This window comes from Labrus bergylta, chromosome 11 (genome assembly GCF_963930695.1).
Source record: "Labrus bergylta chromosome 11, fLabBer1.1, whole genome shotgun sequence".
Classification (NCBI taxonomy): domain Eukaryota; kingdom Metazoa; phylum Chordata; class Actinopteri; order Labriformes; family Labridae; genus Labrus; species Labrus bergylta.
Genome location: NC_089205.1, coordinates 4,052,706 through 4,064,754, shown reverse-complemented (window position 1 = coordinate 4,064,754; position 12,049 = coordinate 4,052,706). Strand labels below are relative to the sequence as shown.

The window sequence follows — 12,049 nt, the reverse complement described above, 5'->3', positions numbered from 1 at the left end:
GGTGTATCCCAAGCCTGAAATTGGAGATCAACCTCAAGGATAACATCCCAGTCCAGCGTGCGTATGCTTCTGTACCCAAACCCCTTTACAAAGAGGTTAAAGAATACATACGAGACCTGCTTGCAAGAGGGTGGATAATTAAATCAAAGTCCTGTTATGCAGCGCCTGTGGTCTGTGTCAGAAAAATAGATGGATTCTTAAGGTTGTGTATTGATTACAGACTCTTAAACCAGAAAACAGTGCCTGACTGCCATCCACTACCTCGCATCCAGGACCTCATCGACACTCTAGGAGGTCACAGCTGGTTCACCATCCTAGACCAGGGTTCCCCTGTACCTCATTAGAGTTTCCATTGACTTTCAAAAGCTCGTAAATGGGCTTTGCAATGCTGGAGAAGCTCTGAATGTACGCTCTATAGTAGCTCAGGAACCCCAGAAGCTTTCGCACTTCACCCACTGTGCTGAGCCTTTTGTCTTTTAATGACATAATAGCGTCAATGTCTTTTGGGTCAATCCTGACACCATCAGCTGAGACCAGCCTCCCCAAGTACCTGACCTCTCGCTGGAACAGTTCACATTTTGTTGGTCGCAGCTTGACACCATGGGCCTGCAGCGCTTTCAGGATTCGACCTACTCCTTCAACATGCTCAGCAAACGTTTTGGAGTAGCAAACTATGTCAATAAGAAAGGAAAAGGAGCTCAGTTACCTTCGCGGACACCTGTCCAGTGGACCTGTGAACACCAGAGAATTCTTGAGCAACTGATTGACACCCTCTCACACCCACCTGTACTAGCCTATCCAGACTTTGAACTACCATTTGTCCTCCACACTGATGCCTCAGAGCAGGGACTTGGCGCAGTGTTATATCAGAGACAGGACGGCAAGATGAGAGCCATTGCCTTTGGATCAAGAACTTTGTCCCCTGCAGAGAAGAATTACAACCTGCACTCAGGTAAACTTGAGTTTCTTGCTCTGAAGTGGGCAGTTTGTGAAAAGTTTCGGGATTAGTTGTTTGTTGCACCTCATTTCACGATCTACACAGACAACAATCCACTCACATACATGATGAGCACTGCAAAACTGAACGCAGTTGGTCACCGCTGGGTAGGTGAACTTGCTGACTTCAGATCTGATGTCAAGTACAGACCAGGAAAGGCAAATGTCGACGCCGATACACTCTCTCGACTTCCATTAGACATTGATACCTATGTCAACGAGTGCACTTACAAGAGGAGCTTACAAGAGACACCATTCAAGCTGCATGGGAAGGTTGTGAGGCTGCAAAGGGACAAGATATTGCCTATGTTGCTGCACTTAACCTGATATCACAATCAGAGCCGTCTTTGAACACATCACCACTTACTATTGCACACAGCGAGTTAGTCAAGTCTCAAAGAGCAGATTCTGCTATTGGTGAGCTGATCAAACTGAAAGAAACAAGACTGACAAATGAGGACAAAAGGCGAGCCAGTGGGCCCACAAGAAGGTTGATGCATGAGTGGGGAAAGTTGCATGTGGAAAATCAACTATTGTATCGGACAGCAGGTCAGCGAAAACAGCTTGTTTTACCATCAGAACACTGCAGCCTTGTACTTAAGCATCTCTATGATGACATGGGACACATGGGAGCTGAGAGAGTCATTCATCTGGCTAGAGACCGTTTCTACTGGCCTTACATGAAAAGAGACATTGAGACATATGTGACAAGAAAGTGCCCTTGCATCAAACAGAAAAAACCTGTCACTCATGTCAGAGCACCGATGGGAAGTATCACAACATGTGCACCACTCAAACTTGTTTCCATAGACTACATGCACCTGGAAACAAGCAAAGGAGGCTATGAATACATCTTAGTATTTATAGACCACTTTACCCGGTTTGCTCAAGTGTATCCTACAAGAAACAAGTCAGGCAGAACTGCTGCAGAGAAAATATTCAATGACTTCATCCCTCGCTTTGGCTGCCCGGCAAAGTTACACCACGACGAGAAACTTAACTGGAGTTGCTCACTCCAGAACAACCTCTTATCATCCTCAGGACAACCCAGCAGAAAGTTTTAATAGAACGTTGCTTCAAATGTTAAGAACACTGGAAGAGAAGGAAAAGAGCAACTGGAAAGAACATTTACCCCTGGTGGTGCATGCGTACAACTGCATCAGACATGAGGCAACAGGCTTCTCACCTCACTAGCTCATGTTTGGCCAACATCCCTGTCTTCCAGTCAACTTAATGTTTGGCTTGTCAGCTAAAGACCAACCTGAAACACCACAAGACTATGCCAAGAAATGGGCTTTGAGAATGAAAGAGGCTTACCAACTAGCAGGTGAGAACAGCAAAAACTCAAGTGAAAGAGGAAAAAAATACTATGACCGACACATCAAGGGAGTTGTACTCCAACCTGGTGATAGAGTCTTAGTCTGCAACATGAGTGAAAGAGGAGGGCCAGGAAAGTTAAGATCCTATTGGGAACAAACTGTGTATGTTGTCAAAGAGAAAGTGAACGACAATCCCATTTACAAAGTGCTCCCGGAGCAGGGTAATGGTAAGAGTCGTGTCCTGCACAGAAACCTCCTACATGTTGTAAATGACCTGCCTGCAAACTTACCTGACCAACAAAAGAGTCCATCACCAGCTACAGGAAAACATAAGCAAAAGAGTCATCACATGTGGGAACAAAAACAGAGAGAAATGCAAAGCAGTGAATCTGAAAGCTCTGACAATGAAACACCCATAGTGCAATACTGGTTAAGAGTACCACCACGACGTGAACCTCAAACCCAAAATGTAAGACCTACCTGTGATTCCAAGAGAAACCCAGATAGCTTACAAAGGTTGCCTGAATCACACAGAAACACATCATCAAGAGGCCACACATATGAGCAGCCACAAAGAATCTCACCCGAAAGAGAAACCAGACAAGAGCAATAAGCACAACACACTGATGAGGAAATCCAACCTGAGAACCCTGAACAGCCAGTTGAGCAGGAGTACAATCAGGATATTCATGATGATCAAAATGATGGACAAGTGATGCTGAAGGATGAATTAATCAGAAAATCTGCACGGGACAGGAGACCTCCCCAGTTGCTGACATATGAGTCTCTTGGCCAACCCTCCAACCAACCACATCGACAGATGTGGGCAGCTGGACTTAATGCCGTGCAAGCCCTGCCTGGTTGGGGTATACAGAACTATCCCTTGCATCATTATAACACTTACCAGACATCACCTTGCACTGTAATGATGCCATACACATACTCATATTAAAGTGCACTTACACACTCACTCACACATATTATTGACCTAAGTTTAAGAAGTGTTTTATTCTGATGAGTAGATTTAAGTAGGAAAAAGTAAAAAAGAGTTTCAGTGTTTGTTTGAAATGTCAGGAGCCATTTTTCTTTGTCAGGGAGCATGTGAGCCCACAAAATGTGTCGTCACATTTTATGTAATGTGTCTATGTTTTTATTTTGGAATAATATTACCAGGAAAGATCATCACTAATATGTGCTATAATAGCCAGATAACGCTCCACTTCAGTGTCACCAGCAGGAGGCAGTTTGGCGCTGGGCTTCTCCCATACATGGACTCTCTTTGTTACGGGACTCTGAACTGAAAAGAAGCACAGTTGCCTGTCTCATTCTTTTCTTCTGTTATACAGAAATTCTCATCTGCTTATGGGATCTCATTTTGAGACCTGTTACACTTGCATGAGACATTATAAAGGAACTTGTATTGTTGCCATAATTTCACAAGCTGATCTCCTTTTTAATATTCCACTTGGCTCGGGTGCCAGGCGTGTTTGTGTTCACTGCCAGGTTTCTGAGTTGTGAAAGTACACGCAACATCTGGTTGGTGACAAACCCGGTCTGCTTGCTTTTAATTGGCTATTACCCAATTCCGTCGGAGAAAGCCCAAACTCTAATCGTGAATATTTATGATATTTATGAAATCGTCTAGTGTTTAGCCAGCCTTAGAAAGCCTACCCTCAAAGTTGATTGGTTAACTGCTTTTTTATCGATCTCTGAAGTGATTTGAAATATAAGTTAACACTTTACAATGAGGTACACAAATGTTACATAGTTAGTGGGAAACACTAAGTAATGGGTAGATATTGAGTACTTCTTCATCACATGTTCTAGATAATGATTATTTGATAGATAATGAATGTAATGGTTCAGTAATGCCTCAGTACTGAGTAACTAGTAGTTGTTACCTGGTGGTTAGTTTCCCATTTGTTTCACACTAACTATGCAAAATGTGTGCACCTTTTTGTAAACTGTAAGCAAAAATGATTCTTGTCCATTAAAAAGTCTGTTTCACTGTTTTTAGTGACTCAGGGCGAGATGTCTATTAACATCAGAGTGTCCCCTGAGATGTCCCCAGACGTCCAGCTTGTGGCTTACGCTGTCCTCCCCAGTGAGATGGTGATCGCCCACAGTGCTGACTTCTCCACTGAGAAATGCTTCAGGCACAAGGTCAGCGTTATGTCTCACAGACTTTCTGTTTGTTATAATAGTTGTTGTGTACCACTGACAGTATTTCTTTGTGTCAGGTGTCGCTGGAGTTTTTTCCGTCCTCAGCTGTCCCAGGAGAGGGAAACACCCTGCAGGTGACGGCCCAGCCAAACTCTCTGTGTGGTGTGAGCATTGTCGACCAGAGCGTCCTCATCAAGGAGCCTGGGAAAAGTCTTGACAGCAACAGGGTAATGGCTGGACAACTTATACTGTAGATGCATAATGCTTGATGACATCCGCATGATCTTTTGGACAAATTAACATAATCGGTCACCCAGTTTCAGTTCTATTCAATGACAATTTCTTCTTTTTCTCCAATGCACTGTGTTGCACCAGCTATTAATAAGTTCAATCGTAGTCTACTTTTGAAATAATTCCTAATTGAGAAATTACAGAGTTTGCGCTACATTTAAGGTGTTGCACCAGCTGAGATCGTTCCAACATAGTCGAAAGTTACACCTACTGTATCTCCTAGTAAGTGGAAAGTCCTCCTTAAAATCCGGTTGTCAAGGTGATGGTTTAGAAAAGTGGGATAACTTAAAGAATGAGGTGGAGCAGAGGGTTTTACCAGCTGTTTGGTGTTAGCTGTGTGTTCTCTGTGATAAATTACATCCCTGTTTGTTTGGCTAGTTAGGGTAGGTGATTTGTGGGGATTTGTTTCCCCACAAATTGGGGATATTGCAGTTTTGCATTAGATTGAGATTTAAGAAAAAAACCCTGTAGTAAACATTTAAATTACTGATTGTAAGTCAACGTCAAAATTGGGACTTAAGTGTGGCTGTTCGGCACTGGTGGTGAGCAAAAAGATGTCAGGAGGCAGAAATCGATGCAAAATAAGGTGGTTGATTTATTAACCAAAAATAGCACAAAACAACAAAAACAAAAGTCCCGGGTAATCTAATAAAACAACTAGATTAAATAAACTGAAAGAAAACACAGCCTCACAGCAAGCTGCCACCAACAAACATTTCCCCCATAGACTCTGGCTGAGTCTGGCTTTATACAAGAAACAACCCAACTGGCCTCACTTTGTCCAATTAAGCTCAGGTGATTTCACTCAGCCTAATCACTCTGCAGGCCACAGTCAGTGTAGGGAAGGTGGGGGCAGGTGAAAGGTATGGGAGAACCTTCACTCACCCACATCACTCTGCAAGCTGCAGTCAGTGTAGGGAAGGTAGGGGCAGGTGAAAGGTATGGGAGAACCTTTTCACACCAAACCTTTCTTTTTTCAGATATTTGACTTATTGCCCATCACAAAGGTGTACTATATTCCCTTTGAAGTTCTGGATACTATAGAGTGCTTGGTTGTGAGGCCTAAAAGAAGCATTTGGCCCCGTCCTGATGTGACAGATGACCCTTACACCGTTTTCACGGTATTTAATGCACTAAAATGAACACATAATATCAAGAATACATATTTCAACATACTGCACATCTTATTTGTATATCTTTTTTTTTGTGACACCTTCATGTTGTCTGATTATGTAGAATGTAGGGCTGAAGATGGCGACAAACTTGGGTGTCCGAGTCCCTTCATGTCTCCAATACGAAGGAAGGAAATACGTCCCTGATCAAGGTGATTTATTTATATATTGTTAAAACAGCACACCACTGCCCTCTTTTGACAGAGTATTTTCTGGTGTCTTTACAGATGTTAGAAAAAAAGAGGTAGTTATACGCACATCATGTAGGTGCAGGTCCGTGTATAAACAGCCACATCTTCTCTTCCACAAATCCTTTTTTAAAAACACATGAACACGTGAAAATGATACGTAGATGACATTTGTATATTATACAAGGGTCCTGTCGACATTTTATTACAATTTTCTGACTACCTTAATAACTGTCATGAACATTTGAAGTTCACCATGTGTCATGATGAGGACAAAAGTAGCTTCCTGGACACCCTGGTGAAGGCAGAACATGACAGACCCTGACAAATGTTCTTTCGTACACGGACAATCTTTCCATCCAGTCCATCTGAAAAAAAATCTTCCAATTAGTCAGTTTAGCCGCATCAGACAGATCTACACAAAAGAAACAGACAAACTCGAACACAGATTTAAACAACGACTGCTGGGTAAAAGCAGCCAGAGACAGGTACAGCAGGTTTACTCGGGATGTGTGCCTTATTAAGAAAGAAAATAACCCCAAAGGTACCAGCCTTAAATGCTCTTTAAATTACTCCCCAATGGGAAAATATTTTGTAACCACAATCAGAAAACACTGGCATATTTAAAACTCTGATCCATTATTAAAGGATGAGTTCAGGGATGCACCAAAAGTGATAAACAAACACCACCCAAAAATCAAGTTGGATCTCATCCAAAGCACTACTCGCCTACTACTACATACAATCACCCTACTACTGTTTAAACTTGGCTGCACATCTGTTTATAATAATGAAAATATATCTAAAATAAATAAATTAGAACCTGTAAACATTATGAACAGCTGGACTTAAATAATCAAGTCAGATGTGTTGACTGAACTTTACATATTAATTCTGTATGTTTTTTTTTATGGTTTTATAGATGTGTTTCATTATTTATAGATGTGGGACATTTTGAATATCTATAAATATGGTGTGTGGCCTCCCTTCCTTTGTTAAAAAATGATCACCGAAACATTGTGATGAATCAAAACTTTTTGTGGCATTTGAGCAATTGTGTGTGCTCTTCCTCAGGTTACGTTGTTTTCTATGAGCCTATGCCAATGAATCCACAACTTGCTGAGGCTTCTGGAGGAACGCTTCCACCACCAATAGTGACAGTCCGTACTTTCTTCCCAGAGACTTGGATATGGGATCTGATAGAAATTGGGTGAGCTCAGTTTTAAAAACACTTCACAAATGTTTTTTTTTATTGTTATGAAATGAGGGGGGGGACATGGCTTTGCCATGTCTTCATTATCCGACAACCACAGAAAACAGATATTAAAATCAACTGCAAGTTTTGGCCACTTTTGACCATTATACAGAACATGGGACACTTTTTCAATCTCTTTCATTTACAGTGGGTACGGAAAGTATTCAGACCCCTTTACATTTTTCACTCTTTGTTTCATTGCAGCCATTTGCTAAAATCAAAAAAGTTTATTTTATTTCTCATTAATGTACACTCAGCACCCCATCTTGACAGAAAAAAAAACAGAAATGTAGAAATTTTTGCAAATTTATAAAAAAGAAAAACTGAAATATCACATGGTCATCAGTATTCAGACCCTTTGCTGTGACACTCATATTTAACTCACATGCTGTCCATTTCTTCTGATCCTCCTTGAGATGGTTCTGCTCCTTCATTGGAGTCCAGCTGTGTTTAATTAAACTGATTGGACTTGATTAGGAAAGGCACACACCTGTCTATATAAGACCTTACAGCTCACAGTGCATGTCAGAGCAAATGAGAATCATGAGGTTGAAGGAACTGCCGAAGGAGCTCAGAGACAGAATTGTGGCAAGGCACAGATCTGGCCAAGGTTACAAAAGAATTTCTGCAGCACTCAAGGTTCCTAAGAGCACAGTGGCCTCCATAATCCTTAAATGGAAGAAGTTTGGGATGACCAGAACTCTTCCTAGACCTGGCCGTCCAGCCAAACTGAGCAATCGTGGGAGAAGAGCCTTGGTGAGAGAGGTAAAGACAAACCCAAAGATCACTGTGGCTGAGCTCCAGAGATGCAGTAGGGAGATGGGAGAAAGTTCCACAAAGTCAACTATCACTGCAGCCCTCCACCAGTCGGGGCTTTATGGCAGAGTGGCCCGACGGAAGCCTCTCCTCAGTGCAAGACATATGAAAGCTCGCATAGAGTTTGCTAAAAAACACATGAAGGACTCCCAGACTATGAGAAGATTCTCTGGTCTGATGAGACCAAGATTGAACTTTTTGGCTTTAATTCTAAGCGGTATGTGTGGAGAAAACCAGGCACTGCTCATCACCTGCCCAATACAATCCCAACAGTGAAACATAGTTGTGGCAGCATCATGCTATGGGGGTGTTTTTCAGCTGCAGGGACAGGACGATTGGTTGCAATTGAAGGAAAGATGAATGCGGCCAAGTACAGAGATATCCTGAAAGAAAACCTCTTCCAGAGTGCGCAGGACCTCAGACTGGGCCGAAGGTTCACCTTCCAACAAGACAATGACCCTAAGCACACAGCTAAAATAACAAAGGAGTGGCTTCGGAACAACTCTGTGACCATTCTTGACTGGCCCAGCCAGAGCCCTGACCTAAACCCAATTGAGCATCTCTGGAGAGACCTGAAAATGGCTGTCCACCAACGTTCATCATCCAACCTGACAGAACTGGAGAGGATCTGCAAGGAAGAATGGCAGAGGATCCCCAAATCCAGGTGTGAAAAACTTGTTGCATCATTCCCAAGAAGACTCATGGCTGTACTAGCTCAAAAGGGTGCTTGTACTCAATACTGAGCAAAGGGTCTGAATACTTACGACCATGTGATATTTCAGTTTTTCTTTTTTATAAACTTGCAAAAATTTCTACATTTCTGTTTTTTTTTCTGTCAAGATGGGGTGCTGAGTGTACATTAATGAGAAATAAAATGAACTTTTTTGATTTTAGCAAATGGCTGCAATGAGACAAAGAGTGAAAAATGTAAAGGGGTCTGAATACTTTCCGTACCCACTGTACATATACTGTATCTAGAAGATAATCCTTCCCCTTAGGGCCCTGTAGGATGAAAGTCTACAAAAGTACTGACAGCTTTGTGTATTTTTAAAGTGACTGGGTCAAAAATACTGCCGTAGAAGGGCAAGAACTTCATCATCATCCAAGCATAGGCGAGTGTTTATTAGCTAACATTAGCTAGTTAATGTTAGCTAACGATAGTATCAGGACCCCTGTCCCCTCTCACTATCAGTGATTTGGGGCAGTACTGTTAGTTAAAAGGCAGTAATATTTGGATCAAGTTAACACAATATTTTATGGCAGGATTAGAGGAAGTCTGTTCTTTTTTTCCCTGACAGCGGAGCGTCTAACATCATTAATCCACAATATGTACCTCTGGGTTTTCTTACTCAGATTACATTTTGTAGAAGTCCAACCTGGTCTTGTTTTTTCATTGGTTACTGCATCACTTTCAACACTAGTAAATGTCTTTAGTTTAAAAAATAAAACTGGTCAAAACGTGTAGGTAGCAACTGAAGCCTTCTTGCCTGCCAGTGTGGGACGTCATTAGAGCTTTGAAAACCCAATGTAAATATATTGTGGAGCAAAGACTTCTTTCATAGTATCTTATGGCAGCAAATACTGACAACGAAAAGCATTCAGCTAAACAAATTATGGGGGGTTAATATGACATGAGTTTAAGACAGATGAACAAGTGGAGTGGAGAATATCAGGTGAGTCCATTATATCTGGGGAGAGGTGTATGGTTGAGAAAGGAGGAAGAACGTGGGCCTCTGTTTGAGAGGATGAGATACACAAGACCTTTGGAAGCTGAATGTGACTGTGGATGAGAAAAAGGGAGACGGACTGTTACAACACTGTTTTTGTGTTCCTGCTGATAAACAGAGAGACTGGTACCAAGAATGTGCCCCTCACTGTTCCTGACACCATCACCACCTGGGAGACGGAGGCTTTCTGTTTGTCCTCTCAGGGTTTTGGTTTAGCTCCTCGTAAAGAGCTCACCGTCTTCCAGCCTTTCTTCCTGGAGCTCAGCCTGCCTTACTCCATCATCCGAGGCGAGAACTTTGAGCTGAAGGCGACCGTCTTCAACTACCTGTCCAGCTGCATCATGGTAATGAATGTTTTTATGATCTAATAGCTAATGTCAGCAAATAACTGCTCAAAGCTGAAACTAATACGAATGAAGTAATTGTCTTTATTTTATGTGACTTACGGTTGCAGAACATAACTTGATTGGTTGAAATGTAAGCTTAACTAAAAAACAGAAATGGTTTTATCAGAATATTTCTGTCTCAGTAGAACACAAGAGCAAGCTCTCCCTTCAACCAAACACAATTAAACCCCGCAAAGGATAAACACAAGTGACTCACGTTCAAACTGTCTTTATATGCTGATGTTCTTATTTTAATAAATGTGCTCTGTAAATCTCCAATTATCTATTATTTTGTTATCTCTTCTGTACAGGTCACTGTGACCCCAGCCCCCTCATCTGATTTCACACTCTTTCCATACCTTGAAGACGAGTTCAGAACATGTCTGTGTGGTAATGAGCGCAAAAGCTTCAGATGGACCCTGACCCCTTCAGTCATAGGTTAGAACACAGCCTTCATCCACACTGATGCATACGATTTTAGTGAAGACATCATTGATTTGATTCTTTGGAATTTACAGGATATTTAAAAAATGTGTTTGTTTATCTTGTTTTCAGGAGATGTGATTGTTTCTGCGACTGCTGAGGCTGTGGTGTCCGATATCACATGCAACAACGAGGTAGTGAGTGTGCCAGAGAGAGGTCGTTCTGACACGGTCTCAAGAACTCTTAAAGTAAAGGTTGGTATCTTAAAAGTAAGATGACAAAGTCAAAGGTGTGTGTGTGTGTGTGTGTGTGTGTGTGTGTGTGTGTGTGTGTGTGTGTGTGTGTGTGTGTGTGTGTGTGTGTGTGTGTGTGTGTGTGTGTGTGTGTGTGTGTGTGTGTGTGTGTGTGTGTGTGTGTGTGTGTGTGTGTGTGTGTGTGTGTGTGTGTGTGTGTGTGTGTGTGTGTGTGTGTGTGTGTGTGTGTGTGTGTGTGTGTGTGTGTGTGTGTGTGTGTGTGTGTGTGTGTGTGTGTGTGTGTGTGTGTGTGTGTGTGTGTGTGTGTGTGTGTGTGTGTGTGTGTGTGTGTGTGTGTGTGTGTGTGTGTGTGTGTGGTGTCGGCAGGATTACATTTCGTATTATGCACAAGAACCAATCCGGTGTATGAAACCTTTATCTTCTAGTTCCCCACGTGTACATTCACAGAGATCACTGAGCGTGCATGAGAGAGTAGACAAACGCACTAACACCACCTACACAACAACAAAACTCTGATTAACCACAAAGTTGCCAGACAACTAACCTTTAAACAAGCTCAATATTGGGAGCACTGTAGTATAATATACCATTATACGTATTGGAGAGGAACGCAAAGTAAAAGTCAGTATTGAGTTTCATCCATAATAAAGCTGATGTCACCTGGAGAAGCTGAGGTAACACATACCATATGTTTGCTGATGTGTGTAGAAAATATCTGAGTCGTCTGGGCTTGGGAACAAGTCACTGATGTGCGTATCTGCCCTCTTAGATTGCTCCTAGACTTCATCATGGACGAGCTGACACACTCAATAAACTGAAATCAACATATTTGACTTCACAGTTCAGACAGAGAAGTTGGCTGTAATAACCCTTGATCATTAATGTTTACTATAGTTACGTTACACCAGTCATATGACTTCAAAAATATTTGCGTCATGACGTTGGTGAGTGGAAGCTGCCAAAGACAGCAATTCAAGAACAGACAAGAGGAACATTTTTTTAAAAAGGATTAATCATGGGATGTCACAGGATGAAAAATGATACCTGCAAATCACACAA

The 12,049-nt window shown here is 42.0% G+C and overlaps 1 protein-coding gene across 1 annotated transcript in view; it reads left to right on the top strand.

The window, feature by feature from the left end:
* LOC110001938 (alpha-2-macroglobulin-like protein 1) overlaps nt 1-12,049 on the top strand; it is a 39,284-nt gene that overhangs the window by 13,257 nt on the left and 13,978 nt on the right. Inside the window, exons 14-21 of the mRNA XM_065960729.1 lie at nt 4,333-4,478; nt 4,556-4,705; nt 5,750-5,890; nt 6,006-6,093; nt 7,204-7,339; nt 10,046-10,271; nt 10,625-10,751; nt 10,869-10,990. Coding sequence (XP_065816801.1) covers nt 4,333-4,478; nt 4,556-4,705; nt 5,750-5,890; nt 6,006-6,093; nt 7,204-7,339; nt 10,046-10,271; nt 10,625-10,751; nt 10,869-10,990 — 1,136 coding nt within the window. The remainder of the gene's footprint in view (nt 1-4,332; nt 4,479-4,555; nt 4,706-5,749; nt 5,891-6,005; nt 6,094-7,203; nt 7,340-10,045; nt 10,272-10,624; nt 10,752-10,868; nt 10,991-12,049) is intronic.